Source organism: Equus caballus, chromosome 13, assembly GCF_041296265.1.
Source record: "Equus caballus isolate H_3958 breed thoroughbred chromosome 13, TB-T2T, whole genome shotgun sequence".
NCBI classification, from domain to species: domain Eukaryota; kingdom Metazoa; phylum Chordata; class Mammalia; order Perissodactyla; family Equidae; genus Equus; species Equus caballus.
Genome location: NC_091696.1, coordinates 41,741,734 through 41,759,204, shown reverse-complemented (window position 1 = coordinate 41,759,204; position 17,471 = coordinate 41,741,734). Strand labels below are relative to the sequence as shown.

At 43.7% G+C, this 17,471-nt stretch overlaps 1 protein-coding gene and 1 long non-coding RNA gene across 2 annotated transcripts in view; one reads left to right on the top strand and one right to left on the bottom strand.

The window, feature by feature from the left end:
• The window catches only part of RRN3 (RRN3 homolog, RNA polymerase I transcription factor), a 29,339-nt gene extending 13,727 nt beyond the window's left edge, over positions 1-15,612 (top strand). The window contains exons 11-19 of the mRNA XM_001488925.7: positions 1,832-1,924; positions 2,920-3,058; positions 4,267-4,397; positions 5,702-5,832; positions 6,754-6,938; positions 8,789-8,897; positions 11,420-11,572; positions 12,524-12,611; positions 13,737-15,612. Coding sequence (XP_001488975.2) covers positions 1,832-1,924; positions 2,920-3,058; positions 4,267-4,397; positions 5,702-5,832; positions 6,754-6,938; positions 8,789-8,897; positions 11,420-11,572; positions 12,524-12,611; positions 13,737-13,898 — 1,191 coding nt within the window. The 3' untranslated portion in view covers positions 13,899-15,612. The remainder of the gene's footprint in view (positions 1-1,831; positions 1,925-2,919; positions 3,059-4,266; positions 4,398-5,701; positions 5,833-6,753; positions 6,939-8,788; positions 8,898-11,419; positions 11,573-12,523; positions 12,612-13,736) is intronic.
• On the bottom strand, positions 14,308-16,619 carry LOC102147328 (uncharacterized). The gene is made up of 3 exons (XR_288224.4): positions 16,496-16,619; positions 16,250-16,334; positions 14,308-14,506 (listed from the first exon to the last, which is right to left on the bottom strand). It is a non-coding gene; the product is annotated as an uncharacterized lncRNA (long non-coding RNA).
• Between the last annotated feature and the right edge of the window lie 852 nt (positions 16,620-17,471).

The following is a 17,471-nucleotide window of genomic DNA, read 5'->3' as shown; positions in this document are numbered from 1 at the left end:
TTCCACCTTTCGTTTATTTCTTTAAAGATTTCTTGAACTCCGTTGACATGCTGGGGGTTATAGATAGTCCCATCCCTTGTGGTTGGGGAACAAAGCGTTAAGTAGATAGTCATACAAATGTGAAAGTGTGTTTACATTTTGGTGAATGCTGTGAATGGAAACACATGCATTATAATAAGCTAGGAAATCTGATGCAGACCGGAGTCAGGAAGGCCTTCCTAAGGAAGTGGTGTTGAGATTCTTTATACCTTTTTCTAAAGAGGCCTGCAACAAGGTGCAGTGGGAGCGAAAGAAAGTGGTGGCTCCTCGTGACAGTGTGGAGGAAGGGTGAACTGGTCCTTGAGACTGGGTTGGAAGTGGAGAAGTAAGGGGGTAGAGGAAAGGAGTCTTTCAAAGGTAGCTGCTGTGGAATAGAATCTTGGTGTTGCCGTTAACCACAATAAGAAAAGTGAGGAGGAAGTTGGAAGATGAGTTCTGTTTTGGACAGATTGAGGTGCAGGTGGGGAGCCAGATGGCAAATACCATGCAGCTGTAGCTGCAGGTAGGGGACTGAGACCAAACCTGTGGAATGATGCAGTTTAGGACAGGAGAGGAAGTGCATTCGCAAGTGGGAGGAAAACCACGAGTGTGGATACCCAGGGAGGATCTGGAAGAAGGAAGGGTTTGGTCAGCAGCATGAGATATTGCTGATGTTTTTAAGGAGGCTGAGCAGAGCAAAAGCACTTGCATTTGATGATTAGGAGGTAGTCTGTTATCGTGTCACTGTAGGGGGGAGACTGTGTTTCAGGAGAGCATGGATGGTTAGGAAGTGGGGCTGTTAGAGACCTCGGTGAGGGTTGGTGTTGTAAAGAGGGGATAAGGTGAGAGGCATGTTTTAGGATTGGGGTAGCTTGAGGTCTGTGGACTGAGGAGGTGTGAGTTGATGGTGGAGAACAGTGACGTGCTGTAGGGGAGAAGGAGGATGCAGTGAGGCAGGCCGAGGAGGAGCTGGAGGTTGGGCAGGCTGGCACATTGCTCACTTGGAGCCACACCGCTGGCCAACTGCACACGTAATCTGTGTACAGTCTTTCTCTGATACATACTTAAGGGACATTTTAGAGTACCTTTAGAAGGAAGGGCATGCACCGATAGTAAGAAAGACATGATGTGAATAGTATGTTAAAGATCTTCAGAGCATTGTATGCTAAAATAAATATTCAATAATTCAAATAGGGCTTGCACTTCATCTTTTTTCTGCTCAGTTGATTGATGATATGCTTCTTATACAACATGTGTGTGAGTGTCTTGTGCATAGTAAGAGATGGAATAAATGTTCAATTTGTTGAAACTATCACAGTTCTTACAGATTTTATGTAAGTATGTAGTAAAAGGGGCTTAAATAGTAATCTTTTATGGGCCAGCCTGGTGGCGTAGTGGTTAAGTTCATGCACTCCACTTCGGCGGCCCAGCATTCGCCAGTTTGAATTCTGGGCACAGACGTATGTACCACTCATCAAGACATGCTGTGGCAGCATCCCACATACAATAGAGGAAGATTGGTACAGATGTTAGGTCAGCAACAATCTTCCTCAAGCAAAAAGAGGAAGATTGGCAACAGATGTTAGCTCAGGGCCAATCTTCCTCACCAGGAAAAAAAAAAATCTTGTAAATTCCTTCATAACTCAAATCAATTTAAGGTTTGCACTATAATCGTGTATTGTGTTATGGTGCTATATAGGTCGCTAATCTGGACACCTTTAAAGTTTGTTTATCAGATGAATTTCCAGTCCCCAAATAGCATAGTTGTATTTTAAATGCTTTTATTCTTTTTTTTCTCTTTGTTATAATGTAGGTGAATGCATCCCGGCAGGATATTGAAGATGCTGAGGAAACAGCAGCTCAAACTGGTAGTGGGACAGATGCCACAGAAGGACTGTTTAACATGGTCAGCATTTATTACTGAAAACAGACATCAACATATGCGGAGGGTGGAAGAGACAGCTAATGACTTCTCATCTTTTTCAAAGCTTTGGGTTAAAATAGTTCCGCAAATCTGAAATGATTTCTTAACTGAGTAGTTTGCTGCTTTCTTCCTTTCTGCCTAGTAGAGTTGGTTTATTTCCAAGGCTTTGAATTTGGGTTCGGTGAAGTATGTTTCACTTTTATTCTTAGAAGTTAAGATGTTTTCGTAAACCACATATTGTGTGTGAGGGAGTGACAAATAGGAGACCATACCAGTTTAGTTTCTGTATTTTACAAGTTGTATACCTTAACGCAGTATTTCTCTACCCGGGGCCATGTCTTAAGTTGGGTTCCCTGGGAGGAGAGCCCGAGATGGAAATCCAGGTGCCCTTGAGACAGAGGGTGTGAGGAAGCAGGAACGGGCAGGGGAAGGACTAAGCGGGAGTTTGGTGTCAGTTGGAAAGTAGCTACGGCCTGATCCTGCCAGGGACTCTGGAGCATCAATTGCGCCGTGAGTTGGAGTCGGTCCCAGCTTGAGCCCAGGGAGGTGGCCTCTTGTGACGCCTTGTTAGTCAGTCATTGGTTCTGGGGGTTGGGGCTGGTTGGAATGCAGGGGCAGTTCTGGCTCCTGTTCTGCTGAGGGCAGTGCTCTGGACGAGAGGGGCAGCTGTGAGCTGTTGGGAGCCGACACAGCAGCTGGGGATGGGTACCCTGTCCTGGCCAGGGGGGCCTGGCACCAACAGTGCCCAGCACCCTCTAAGGGGATCAGAATGGGAACCAGAGGCTGGGGCGCTCAGTCTCTGCTTTGAACTCCACAGGTGCTTCTGATTCACACCTTTGGTTGAGGCCCCTGCCTGGAAAGGCATCTGTGTATTCTCTTTGTTTTATCTTTTAAAGGAAATAATTACCTCTGAGAGTTTTCCCACCAAACTCCTTTTACTAAATTTTTAATGTCAGTTTTTACTTTTGTCTTCAAAGGATGAAGACGAAGAAGCTGAGCATGAAACAAAGGCTGATCCTGAAAGGCTTGATCAGATGGTGCATCCTGTAGCCGAGCGCCTGGACATCCTGCTGTCTCTGCTTCTGTCCTACATCAAGGATGTCTGCTATGTAGATGGTAACGCTCTATAAGCGTCACTGTGGCTTCTGTTTGTTGAACACCACAGTGCACCTGACTGTGCTGGGCATTTTCATACATCATCTAGTACTGAGAGAAACCCTGTAAAAATCACTACTTTGGGTTGAAGGAAAAAAAGGTTTGGAGAGATCAAGTTACTTGCCCATGTGGCAGCTCGGAAATGGTGGGACTGGGATTCAGGTTCAGTTGTTGGTGGAGTTTGGCCAGTTTTAGCCGGAGATCAAATGACGCTCAAGTTGTTCAAGACATTGAAGAAGGCATAGTAGACGTTGACATGGTGCTGGGTGTTGTTACTGACTTTAGAGGGGCTTGGTCCTGTGGTTGTGCCAAGTCTTGGTACTGTAGTGAACAGATTGACGTGCTGCCCTCATGGGACTTCCGGTCTAGAGGCTTTGCCATCAAAACACAGATTTTTTTCCATTCACATGGCTAAGATTTAAGAATGGAACTCAGCCATTCAGAATAATAGAACTTAATTCTGAGTTGACTGTGTTACTATTTTAACTTTTTTGCTGTTATAAAAACACTACATGTTGATTAGAGAAAATTTGGAAATTACAGGAAGGGATAAAAAAGACAGTTGAAATGGCCACATTCCTCCTCTTTAGCAAATCATTATTAGCATTTTGATATGTTTTTTCTTTTCTGTTAGTATTACTGTGTGAGTATGGTTTTCAGTGGACTCGGGGGTCACACTATGCGTAGTGTTTCATATTCTTCCCCCTTCACCTATTGTGAACATTTTCTCCTACCATTTGCTTTTCTTCTAAAATAGTTGTTATTGATCATATGGATTTAACTGGTCTCATTTTTTTCCTCCCTTTTTTTGCCATTATAAATGGCAATGTAATGAACATCCTTGTGCACTCATCTTCAGTTATTTCCTTGTGGTAAATTCCTAGCAGTAGAATTAGTGGATCAAGGGGCTTCTGCTGCATGAATTATAAAATTGTCCTTTAGAAGAGTTCCTGTTTATGGCATTACAGGTGAGGGCCTGTGTCCTGGCCAGTGCTGGATTATTATACTTAAAAAGTAAAATCTCTGCAAAATGAAAATGACATTTAATCCTATCTCAATGGAGGATGTCGTTTCTTAATGGTATTTTTCTTTTTAAGAATTTGGTAAATGAAACTGGTAGCTTAAAAATAATGTATTTATAAAACTGAAGTGCCACATTTTCTCTGTAGGTAAGATTGATAACAACAAAACAAAGGATTTATATCGAGATCTCATAACCATTTTTGACAAACTCCTCTTGCCCACCCACGCCTCCTGCCACGTACAGTTTTTCATGTTTTACCTCTGTAGCTTTAAACTGGTGAGTATGTCGTTAACGTTAGCTTAGCCAATTTCGTTCTTGCCCACAACTTTCCCTTAAAAACTGGGAGCGGGGAGAGTATATCAGGGAGACCAGGAGGTCTTTCTTTTTCTTGAGCTCGTTTTACTAGTGCCCCTAATGAAATGCGTGTCCTTCTCAGCTGGTGGAAGGAGCAGCGCCCATTGCTGCTGCCCGTGGGCTCAGCCAGGCGCTCTGAGAACGTCATCCTGCGTTTGGTCCGCTAGGTGGTGCCCTTCCCTTTAATTCAGGCCTTTGTCTTAAAATCTCATATGGGATAGTTAACTGTTTATTTCCTTTATTTTCTCTCAGTTGATCCTAACTAGCCCAAACCAACTTTTTAATCCAGAGTTTTAAAACTTTAGGCTTTGGCTTTCTATTTTGAAAGAAAAAAAAATACAGAAGACTCTTCTCCTTTGCGATGATTTCCTAACTTCCTAGAATAGTCAGGCGTGTGTTGCTCGTGGGTAAGAAGGTTAGACTCCGTCTGCCCCAAAGTGTGTGTGACCAGCTTTGGAAAAGAGCTTCTTTGAGAAGTTGGAGGTTGTGTCCTTCGTTAAAAGCCTAGTCGGTTTTCCATGCTTAGCACAATTAGTCAAACACCACCCATGCTTTAATCTCTATTTCTGTTTCTGGTTAAGCTCAATACGTGCAGTCAAAGACTGGAAGGACACTTTGCACTCAGAGGGGCTGCAGGAGGGGTTCCCGTGTGAGTGGATTATCACTGGTTTCCGGTTCTGGCTCAGCCTCGGAATCACTTGCAGAGCTTTTAAAATAGGGGTTCCAAAGCCCTGTCACGAGCCTCCTGTGTTTGTGGGCGTGGTTTTGATGCTCTGCTAGTTTCAGCATCCATCGGATTATTTAACCGTGGGGGATGCCTTTTGTTTGTTTTTTTATTTTTATTTTTGAGGAAGATTAGCCCTAAGCTAACATCCATGCCCAACCTCCCCCACTTTGTATGTGGGATGCCTGCCACAGCATGGCTTGCCAAGTGGTGCCATGTCCACACCCAGGATCCAAACCTTCGAACCCTGGGCCACTGAAGCAGAACGTGCGAACTTAACTGCTGCGCCACTGGGCCGGCCCCCGCCTTTTGTTTTTAACATTATTGTCTCAAGGTATTTTAAAAATAAGAACCAGGATAACTGTATTCATTATTTATCTAGCAGGAGAACTAAGATACTAGAACTTTCCCATATTGGTGGGTTAAAATCTTAGGAGGATTCTGGTAGCCAGGATATCTTAAGCATTAAAAAAGATCAGACCGACACCTTCTCTTTTTATAGGGATTTGCAGAAGCGTTTTTGGAACATCTCTGGAAAAAATTGCAAGATCCAAATAATCCTGCCATCATCAGGCAAGCTGCTGGAAATTATATTGGAAGCTTTTTGGCAAGAGCTAAATTTGTTCCTCTTATGTAAGTAACCTAATTTTTCAAGTGCTTTTTCATATCTTGCTTTAAAAAGATTATAGCATTGTCTCAAGTCAGAGAAGTATCTGCCTCATTTTTTTGGTCTGTCTTTAAAGTGAAAAAATCTGTTCCCCTACCCTGTGCAAGATGTTTATATTTCCAAGAGGCAATTTCAGAATAATACGTCTCCCTTTTTAGATAGAAGACCTCACAGGCAAAGCTTTTGTCTTCTGTTTAGTTGCACTTGAACATGAAGATCTCTTTGTCTTCGTGGATAGTGTAGTGTTGTATACTCTTTTGGTTCTTTTTATAGGTTTGTCATTTTTCATTTGCATTCCGAATCAATTGTATCTGTTAAAGCTGAAGAAAAACCCTTTTAAAGGTAATAGAAAGATCTGTCTAGGAGGCCAGCTCTGGGCCTATTTCTTCGTGATCCATGAAGATCTCTTTGGGCAAGGATCTGTTAAAAACCCTTCCCCAGCAACTAAAAGCTGTCTGGCGGTTCTGTCCTAAATGGCTGACCGCAGGATTTCGTCAGATCCCCTTAGGAATGAAGTCAGCCAGACTGTCTTCTCTTGTGAGGTCTTGGTGCCTTGTTCTTTGGTCATATCCCCCTGAGAGGGCTGGGAGGCCATCAGAGAAGCTGAGGAGGAGAAACTGTCCTTCATCCCTTGGGACTTCAGGCATTCTTGGGGGCCACCTGTTCCTAGAAGGCCTGTGCGCCCCACTCTGTCATTGGTAGGCTGTCTGCCCACCCGCCCGTCTCTTTCCTTCCTCGCTTTGCTTCCCCTCTGTGCCCACGGGTAATATATAAAGAAGCCTGTGGACTGACTTTGCCTCATTTGTAGTGAGAGGCAGTTGTGTGTTTTTGTCACTCTAATTTTTTATGAAGCAAGTAAAATTGACTTGAATTTTTCTTTCCTCTAGCACGGTAAAGTCATGCCTAGATCTTTTGGTTAACTGGCTGCACATATACCTTAATAACCAGGATTCGGGAACAAAGGCGTTTTGTGATGTCGCTCTCCACGGACCATTTTATTCAGCCTGCCAAGCTGTGTTCTACACTTTTGTGTTTAGGCACAAGCAGCTTTTAAGTGGAAACCTGAAGGAAGGTCAGTGATGTGGGGTTGGTGGGTGTGAACTGGATTTTCCTTGAGTACAGGTCACCCTTTAGAATGGAGACTCATTACCTTTTTGAGAATTTGATGAAAACTATGGATTCAGAAAACTGCACGTGCACTCAAACTTACAAATACTTTCAAGCAGGTCATAGTCCCCTAAAAACCTCCCGAGCCTCCTATTTAACCTTGCTGGATTGGACTTTGAGAGCCTCCGCTTGGAAGGGTGGCATTTGAAAGTGTGAAGGTGCTCTTCAGAGGTGTGGCTGAGCACTGTGTGGTGCCAGCGCCGTCTGTGCTCAGAGCTCCCTGTGTGCCCTTTCTTGTCCTTGGAAGAGCCTGGTGAGGGCAGGTGTCATTCCCACTTTACAGATGATACCAAAGCACCGGGAAGTAATTTGTTGGCAAGATTAGAGACTGAAGCCAGGTGAGGATGACTCTCGAGCTTGTGACCCTAACACTTAGCTCCTTTCTCTAAAGTCTTGGGTTTATTTACCGGTTTTCAGTTTTGCTAGTTTCGCGGAGTTGTTTATAATTTATATCTACCAAAGGAAGCTTGTTTATTAGGTTAGTGTATTTTAGTTGAAGATAATCCCCAAGAACAGCCTCAGTTAAGTCAATTTAAATTGTTTATTTTCATGAATAATTCAAATTTTCATGAAATAATTCAAAGGCTATTTCCTCTGAACCAGTGTTCTCAACCTCTGCACTGACATTTTGGGCTGGATAATCCTTTGTTTGGGGGGCTGTTCTGTGCATTGAAGGATGGTTAGCAGCATCCCTTACCCTCTACCCACCCTCTGTTGTGACAACTAAAACTGTCTCCAGACACTGCCTAGTGTCTTCTCAGGGTCAAAATCAGCACACCTCTACACTGAAATTTGTATATGTTGCAATATATGTATTTACTGTATCCCATATATTTCTAGAAAGATGTGGGGCTTAAAATTAGTTGTATGCACTGGTGGTAGGACAGGGTCTCATCATAAGATAAGTAAAGTCTCTGCTGTTCTTTGTATAAATGAAGGGTAAGAGTCTTGCTTGTTTAAAGAGGATACGTTTCTTGTAAGCATCCCATTTTTAGTCACGTTTATCAAAATGCACATCAGAGAATCTCCTTTTAAGAAAATATATTTAAAAACAAATTATTCTGCTTTCCTCTTAAAATAAGTATGGTGTCTTTTACTAATACAGGAGAGAATTATATTTATTAGTTTCAGGACAGTTGTGTCTAATTTTTCCTTCTACCTCTATAGTTTCCTTGTAAAAAAAGTGAAATACAAACAACTAACGTGCACTTGACAAAGATGCTCGACTTCACTGATCATTTAAGACGTGCAAGTGTTGCTTGCATATAGACGTGTATAGCACGAATATATATTTGGAATTCAGGAAGGCGACACTCCACACCATACAGTTCCTGCCTCTAGGGAACGGGCACTCCCTCTGTTGCCTGAGCTTCTTGATAATGATTTCATGAGCCTTAGCTGAAGTCAGATCATATGGCCTTGGTTCTTCTCTGTAAATTTAGCATATGCTGAGCTTACGTGTATCTGAATTCCAAATTCCTACCCAAGCTTATAGCCCACTAGGAGTGTGCACTTACTTCCTGGTCTTTAAGGAGAAAAAACTGTTGTCTTTAGAAAAGCTGGCTTAGTCATAAACGAATGCGGCTAAGTGACGTTCTTCTGGCTCTACGTTGTGTGACCACCTACTCATTTAAAGCATTTCTGCAAATAACTTTTTAAAATCTTTTTAAATGAGTGAAATAATCTGTGCTTTAAAAAGAGATCTTAGGCTGTTACGTTTGTACATTTTAAAAGTCCTTTGTTTTTTAATCAAAGGTTTGCGGTATCTTCAAAGTCTGAATTTTGAACGCATAGTAATGAGTCAGCTAAATCCTCTGAAGATTTGCCTGCCCTCCGTAGTTAACTTTTTCGCCGCAATCACAAGGTAGGTTATTTGTGCTTTATTGATGGAAGTTATTTAAAAGTAAATTTATGTTAATGTTAGTATTGTAGAATTCCATTAAATTTCTGTAATATTAATCAAGAAAATTAACAACAATAAAATGCTTAAAAACAAATAACTCAGTACTTGCAGGAAACACTGCATGAAGCTGTTGATTTTATCACTTGGTGACACCGGAAATTGCTGTTACTTTTCATCCCAAGAGGGAGGCCTGGGGACATTGAAATTAAGTAAGGCAGCTAGTAAGCTGAGAGGTACAAACCAAAATGTTTATTAGGGTGACTCCTGTAATAGTAATAAAAATAGACCGGGCATGAGGTAAACATCCAGCAATAGGAGACTGGTCTCATGAAGGACTGTGTGAGCTCAGAGCTCGGAACTGCCGCACATGCACGCTGTTTGCCGTGTGCCTGGCGCTGCTCCCAGCACTTTACGTCAGACTCAGTCTTCACACAATCTTCTGACTGTATTATTAACCCCTGTGTATCAATGAGGAGATGGAGGCCCAGAGAGATTAAATGACTTGTGTGAGGTCATAGCTAGACTGTGGCGGAGCTAGGATTTGAATGCAGGCAGTCTGGCTCCTTCGTAGGCGTTTGCTGATTCTGTGTCATGTAGAAAATGAATTGGAGAACTTGGGCATTTAATCAGGATATTCAGGGTAGGGTCATAGCTTAAAATCTTCAACACATAAGTCTGTTCTATTAGATGACAAAAAGAATTCCTTTTTTATTCCTCAGTTCTCTTTAGATGGCTTGTTGCTCTCATTCAGCAACCTTATTTTTCCTCTGCTGGGCATCTAGTTCAAGGTAGTCGATCTCTCTTGAGATCTCAAAAATGATAATGAAGCTTTAAGAAAAGGAATCAACAAGTTACAGCATTTAGTGAGTGGAAGGTTCCAGCACATTGCTGGCGGTTAGGAAGCAGCTGGAAGACAAAGGATGGATAAAGCAAAGAAGAGACCGCTGCCCCCTGGAATATTCTTTATAATATTTGGGTTTTTTTTTTAAAGATTTTATTTTTTTCCTTTTTCTCCCCAAAGCCCCCCCAGTACATAGTTATATATTCTTCATTGTGGGTCCTTCTAGTTGTGGCATGTGGGACGCTGCCTCAGTGTGGTTTGATGAGCAGTGCCATGTCTGCGCCCAGGATTGCGAACCAACGAAACACTGGGCCTCCTGCAGTGGAGCACGCGAACTTCACCACTCGGCCACGGGGCCAGCCCCTGAAATATCCTTGGGGCGGGAGAAGAGGGCTGCAGCTGATGGGCAGAATGGTCAGAGAGGCTGTAGGTTTGCGGTTGGTGTAGCAGCGGAGGTTAGCAGTAAGATCTGAGGCTCGGAGCAAGAGATGGAAGTCAAGTCTGTGCCAGGGAATTCCTGTATCATTCTGTAGCTGCTGCTTTTGCTTATTTAATGGTTACAAAAGTTGTACTGACTCATACAGCTGGATTTTGATTTTAACTGCCATGCAATGTTTAATTTCTTTTTTTTTTTTTTGGTCTATTCTTTTTTGGGATTGAAGCTGTGATAGTTTTTCAGTAGTGGGAACATTGTCGTATGTGTGTCCTGGTGTGTGTACAGGCACATGCTCCTTGTGGCATACCCAGAAGTGCTGTTGCTGGGTCGTGGGAGATGCAGCCCTCAATTTTGGCAGGTAGTGCAAACTGTTCTCCAGTTTGGTTTTGCCAGTTTACCCTCCTGGCAGGAGTAAGGAGTCAAATGTGATCCTTGGCTAATGGAACAAAGAGAGACATATGTTGCTTAAAATGGCAATAGTGACCTGAGACCCTGAGAATAAATCGCTGCAGGAATACTATGGGAGGGAGGGTGGAAGGTAGAGAGTCGGCAGAAGTGAGCTACATCCTCGTCTCAAAGAAGCGGTCCCCTGAATGATTTTTAAGGTCATTAAGTCATATGGAGGGACGTAACCACCAGAAAAATGATAGCATGATCCTGTTGTTTTTTGCTATGAGTTCTTCTGTCTGTTTAACTCTTCACTCACTATGCCTGTTGCTTTCTGTACCGTTTGCTGAGACCGCGACTCAGTCAGCCCCTTGTCCCTCCCGCAGTGCAGTCCTCATTCCAGCAGCTGTCTCTCCATCAACAGCCACTGTTCTCTCTCAGTAAATCCTTTTCACTAACCCACTAATTCTCTTACAAACAGTGAAAATAAAGAAGTAAAGACAGCTGTACGATTTTGCAAAGTGAAAGAGTTGTACCTTGAACACATTTTTAGTGAGCCTATTAATCCAAGCTCATGCTCATATTCTTAGAGTGATGGCCACATTTTCTTTCTCCTTAGCGAACTTGTAAATTGTAGGCCCAGAGAACTCTACCCACCCTAAAAACATTACTTTCTGCTTTATGTTCTTTTTCCTTGTGCTTGTCCTGTCTGGCAGTATCTGTGTGGTCAGTGTAGTTGGCACCCGTGAGCGGGCACGTCCATGCAGAGCAATCCCGCATGTTAACACCTGCATCCCTGTTGGTTTTGCTGTCCTGCAGTAAGTACCAGCTGGTCTTCTGCTACACCATCATCGAGAGGAACAATCGCCAGATGCTGCCGGTCGTCAGGAGCACAGCTGGAGGGGACTCGGTGCACACCTGCACAAACCCACTCGACACCTTCTTCCCCTTCGATCCTTGTGTGCTTAAGAGGTGGGTGCTCTGAGACACTTGGCCTTTCGGTGGTGAATTTAAATGTGATGTGTATTTGCTTTTGCCAAGATGGGAGTTTAGGATTTCCTTGTCATGAGTGGCCCTTCCTGGCCGTTTAGTAGAGTCTCACGATCTTGCATGTTTCACAAGCTGAAAGTAGAGAATTCCTGTTCGAGGCTCCCGAGCGTCCGAGACGCACTGGGGTTTGCACATCTTTACTTCAGTGGGAACCCAGATCGATACCAAGTGTTTTTCATTTTTCCTTAAACCTGTTGGTTTAAACATACAAGGGCAAGTGGGTAGAGGTGCCTGAATGGGGAGGATGCTGCCATTTCTTGGCTCATAAATTTCTGCCAAGTGACTTGTTCCTTCCTCTAGAGACCACACCCATACTGTTGCATAGGATAAACAAAAACCAAGTGGTTTATCTGGGTGGGTAATTCTGAAGAACCACCAGCCCAGTCTCAGTGTTGCGTTCGTATACGGTTTTGCTCATTACACTTCCTCACTAGCAACACAGCAGTTTGGGATTATCTGATCCCCCAAGTCTTGGGTGACTAAAACCAGATTGGTCTTTTTTCCCATACTTGTTTTTAGTAAATTGCTGTAGGAATATAAAAAAGGAAGATCCAGAATAATCTACTTTTGCTTTTATTTGGACATGTTATAACTCATTGTCATCTTTGCACAGTTGAGGAATAATTTCACTTGAACATGAAAAGATGAGAAGTAGTAGGTGTAACAGTCCACCACTATGAGCGGATGAACTCTTACAACAAAGGAAGAGCCACGTTAATTACAGTACTTACATAATGGATTTTGTGATGCTTATTTGAGGCATTGCTTTCACTTCTTCGTTTTGGGTAATGGGTCTTATGAGAAAAGAGCTAAATATGTTCTGACCTTTGCTGCAGAGTTACCTTGATTTTGAAATGTGATCTTTGTTGACAGGTCCAAGAAATTCATTGATCCTATTTATCAGATATGGGAAGACGTGAGTGCAGAAGAGCTTCAAGAGTTTAAGAAACCCATTAAAAAGGTAAATTTGTGACTGAGCACACTTCCTAAGAATCTCTTCTGTGGTTGTGGATCACAGTAAAATAGTAAATGCAGTGTTACACTTAAAAACCTCTACGTGGCATTCATTCTGTCTTTACAGAATTCCCAGCTCAGGTTATTACGTTCTTCTTACGAAAGGAGGTTTTTTGTTTCTGTTTTTTTTTTGCTGAGGACGATTAACCCTGAGCTAACATCTGTGCTGATCTTCCTCTAGTTTGTATGTAGGTTGCTGCTACAGCATGGTCACTGATGAGTGGTGTAGGTCTGCACCCGGGAACTGCACCCGGGCCGCCTCAGCAGAGTGCACCGAACTTAACCACTAGGCCATAGGGCTGGCCTTGAGTTTTAGTTTTTTTCGTGAATTGTTTAAACCAGACACTACCCATGCTGACTTCGGGAAGTGAAGGTTAGTTAAAAATCAGCTCAGTAAGTTTAGATCTTCACTACTGGGTCATTACCACCAAGTAACTCTCTCAAATTTCCTTGTCCCAGAAGTTAGTGTTGATGTTGTAGATCTCCATGAATTGGTGGTAAAGATGCGGGTCCTTAGTGCACCCTCCAAGGGCGCTTCAGGTGGAGCCCAGGCAGCTCCAAAAAAATGTTTTTTACCAAAAAAAATGTATTTATTACCAAAAAAATAAAATCAGAATCCAATAATAAAAAATGTCACTGTCATTTCTTTGTGGCACATTTATTTCCACAATAGATGTCAGTGTTAATGTGCCTGTCTTTTTTCATAAGTAATCATTGGAAAACTCATTTTTTCCTTTATATCTTGCGTTTGGGGAGCGTCGCACATTCATTCGTTCATTCACACTGTGTTACATAGAAGGGTTATAACATGAGCAAGAATGACATTTCTTGTTACCTGCCGCCTTTGATCTTAAAATCTTAAAAAATCAGACTTTAAACAAATAGTTGTAATGTGTCATCAGCAATTGTGTAGGTGGCTCATAAAAAGAAGTGGGCATCAGAGGGAGCTTTCGAAATTAAGGTGATTTCTTCACCTTCATCCAGAAGTAGCACATTCCTGAGGAAGGGAATTCTTGAAAGGTTTTCAAACCCCCACTTGTGATCTTATTAATAATCTCTGTTCTTTATGCAGGAGACGGTGGAAGATGAAGATGATGATTTTTTGAAAGGTGAAGTTGGGATTACACCGAGCTCCTTCGACACACATTTCCGAAGTCCGTCAAGTAGTGTGGGCTCCCCACCTGTCTTATACCTGCCGGACCAGTCCCCGCTGATCGCGAGGGTCTGTGATTGAGGCATACCTCCCTCCCAGTCGTGCCCTTCAGGCCCAGGGGTCGTGCTGTTGGAGCACTGTGTTGAACGAGAGCGAGGGCGTGCCTCAGGCATCTTCCTTTCAACTTAGACCTGCTCTCGTGCCTGAACAGACATTTCTTTCTCTTTTTTTGCTCCTGTGCAGACAACAGGAAAGACTGAATATCATGTGCAGTGTTTTACAGTGGATGATAAATGTTAGAGGCTCGGCTTCTTTATTTACTGTATACTCTTGAGTGTGTTACAGCTTTTTGACATCATTGTTGTGAAATTTCTATCGGCAACAGTCTATTTTAACAGATTGCATTTTTAACGTGGGCTTTTGTCAGAGCCATATTCACTGGACTTTGTTGATATGATTTCTTTTGAGTGAAAAACCCTCTAGGACACTATTTAAAGTTTTTCGAATGAGTTTATTTTGGGTACATTGTTTACCCTGTGCTGTGACTGTCTATGTGTGTGGGGATTTCAGTGGTGGAGTGCAGAGAAGATTGGAGGATCGTGGGGAGATGGCCAGAGCTGGTCCCGGATGCTGAAGGTCGGAGCTGGCACTGAAGGAGATCTCCAGGGACTTCAGAGACCAGTAAAAGCCTGGAGGGAGGAGAGAGAGGATTTAGGGAAACAAAATCAGATCATCACTTGTGAGTGTAAAAATGGATTTAAAAGACAAGTGGAATTCCAGGTGAATGTAATTCACACTGACCGAGAAAGGGGTTGGACTCCTGTAAAAAACAGCGTACGGCCTTTCCCCTGAGGCTCCTGAGAGTGCCGTGAGAGCGGGAACTGCTCGTCTGCAGTGGAATGCTGCACTGGGTTTTTTCTTTTTTAAAACCAGTTGGTCGTTCTGAGAACTGCTTTGTCCAAATGGGAGGTGAGGGGAATTTTAGGTTATTTGGTGGAATGGTTTTGCTGGCAACAGTAGGCCAAGGCTGCAGCTGTCGTCTCTGTCTGCTGGCTGTCCGTGTCATGATTTCAGCCAGTGAAATGCTCCCGGCGAGGCTCTTTTTGTATTTTTATAACCAAACACAGAGAGGAGTCTAAATAACCTCGCTTTATCACATTTGTGCAAGCACTGCTAGAGTCTTTTGAAGCTCATGTGTATTTTAGCTTCATTCCTTACTTGGGTACTTTTTTGTTACTCGTGAAAATGGACATCCTTCAACATATTTATGCCATTTTTCCTATTCTTTATTTAAAGGCAAGCAGTATTTTCTTGATCCTAAGTATTTTGTAATGAAATATTTTCTCTTTCCCAGGACTTTGTATGCTCCTGTGTGGTTATATTGGTGGCAATGTAGAGGTTGAATTTGTCTGCAAAGATGTTTTTTGAAAATCAAAATTTTATTGCATTAAAAAGTTTTGGATATTGATGATTTTCTTTTGCTGACTTGGTGAAAAGTCATTTTAGAACCTTTAGGTTCTTTGTTTTTTTAACTGCTGACAAAAAGGTGGGATTGTTGTACATTGGATAAAATGAGTAAATGAAAACGTGTCCATAGGAGTTAATGGTAAGTGGGGTCTCTGTGGGTTGGGAAGTAGTTTTAATGTAGAAGGATGTATTTACAAATAAGTCTTTAATTTCAAAGGAATTTGAGGGGAAAAATATCCATTGTGAAAATAAAACAATGACATGGTTAATGTGGAACTTTTGGTCTTATGCCAGTAAAGGGAGTTACAATAAAGAGGCTTCTCACATAGATGGCCTTTTGATTTCTGTGTGGTTTTTACCGATCCACTGTGTTAAAGCACCGTATTGCAATAGAAAACTGCAGCTGAGACTTGACTACGAAAGAGGCGAAAACCTTGCCAGTGTGATAGCAACTGCTCGAAACTGAATTGCTTGTTGGTGATGAGAACGGCTTCCAGGTGCGTATGAGGCATCAGGACCCTCCTCGATCACACCCTGCCGAGAGCGACTGAGGCTTGAACTGGGCCAAGGAAAACAAACGCTTCTTCAAAAAACTGTACGTGCTTACTGGCCCAGTGGCGTAGTGGTTAGATTCATGCGCTCTGCTTCAGCAGCCGGGGTTCACAGGTTCAGACCCTGGGCACGGACCTACACTCTGCTCATCAAGCCATGCTGTGGCGGCATCCCACATAAAATAGAGGAAGATTGGCCACAGGTGTTAGCACAGCGACACTCTTCCTCAAGCGAAAAGAGAAAGATTGGCAACATGTTAGCAACAGTCTTCCTCAGAAAAAAGTACGTGCTTGAAGGAATATCTGTTCTGTGGCGGCGGGGGGGGGGGGGGGGGGGGGGGGGGGGGTGGGGGGTGCGGAAATTGTGAAATCTTGGGAATTATATGAAAACAAAAGATTTTCTATCCCTCTTACCGAAAAGCAGACTTTCAATTGGGGTAGGAGTTGCAGGGTCCATCCTTGTGTCTGCTGTCGTCGGGTCTTCCTTAATGAGAAGTGGCTAATTTACACAAATGTGAAAAGATGAATGACTTACAAAGTATCACGGGTGTCAGACCTGGCTTCTCTTTCTAACTGGCTGTGTGACCTTGAGCAAGCTGCCTAGCCTCCCTCTGAGCTCCACTTTAACTGAGCTGTAAAGTGGAAATAACTAATACCTACTTTAGGAGTGTGAGGATTTGGTGAAAACCCGTGTCAAGTCCGTTATTAGCTGTTTGGCCACTTTGTGAGAAAGGCCGGGTAAGCAGGAAGCACTTTTATGGAAAGGTCTTCTCAAGGCAAAGACAACTTCCGTTTCAGCCACGTGACCTCTTTGGTACCAGCTTCAGGGAAGAGGAAGGGCCGGAGTGCTGCCCCTGCCAGGCGTCGTTCCTTACGGGCTCGTAACCCCTGCTGCGTCCTGGAATCCCCCCGGGACGTCGAAAAGCGTGAGAGGAGGTGGACTTCAGAGGATGGCGTTCTAATAGTTTTGCTCTGTGAGGCGACTCCCCCATCTCAGTACTATGTCTTTTGTGGAATTACTTTTTGCTAATATATCTCGGAGTCGGATCTATTTGAGTATATTTCCAAGGTGCAGGATAGGGAGCCCCGAGGTGGGAAGCCTCGCACCGGGTACCTGTCCTCAGTGGGGACGGGACTGTCTTACTGATCTTCACTGCCGGGGTTTTCATCCCGTCTCTGAGTGCCTGCTGGAAGCCCAGTACCAAGTGCTATTGATTTCTAAATGTGCGGGGCTAGCAAAGTTTGGGCTCTATTTTCCCAGTTTAAGACGGTTTACGTTTATTATTCATCGGATACAGACCTATGGAGCGGCACAGCAGGTTCCAAAACTGGGAAGGTAGAGCCATGTTCTGAACCGAGGCGGTCAGACCCCAGAGCCCGCGCTCCTGCCAGGTCGGCGGATCTGCGGACTGAGCTAGGCGCTGAGCACCTAGGCTTTCCCGGTCGGCGCAGCTGCCCTCCCTCCCTCCCTTCATCCCCACGCTTTCGGGACTACATTTCCCAGCGGCCCTCGCGGGGAGGCTGGCGGCGGGCCACGCCCTCGCACTTGGACTACATTTCCCATGGGGCCTTGCGGCCCCGCCCTAGATTTCCTCAGCCTGTCTGGGCTGCCCCGCCTCCGTCGGACTCTAATTCC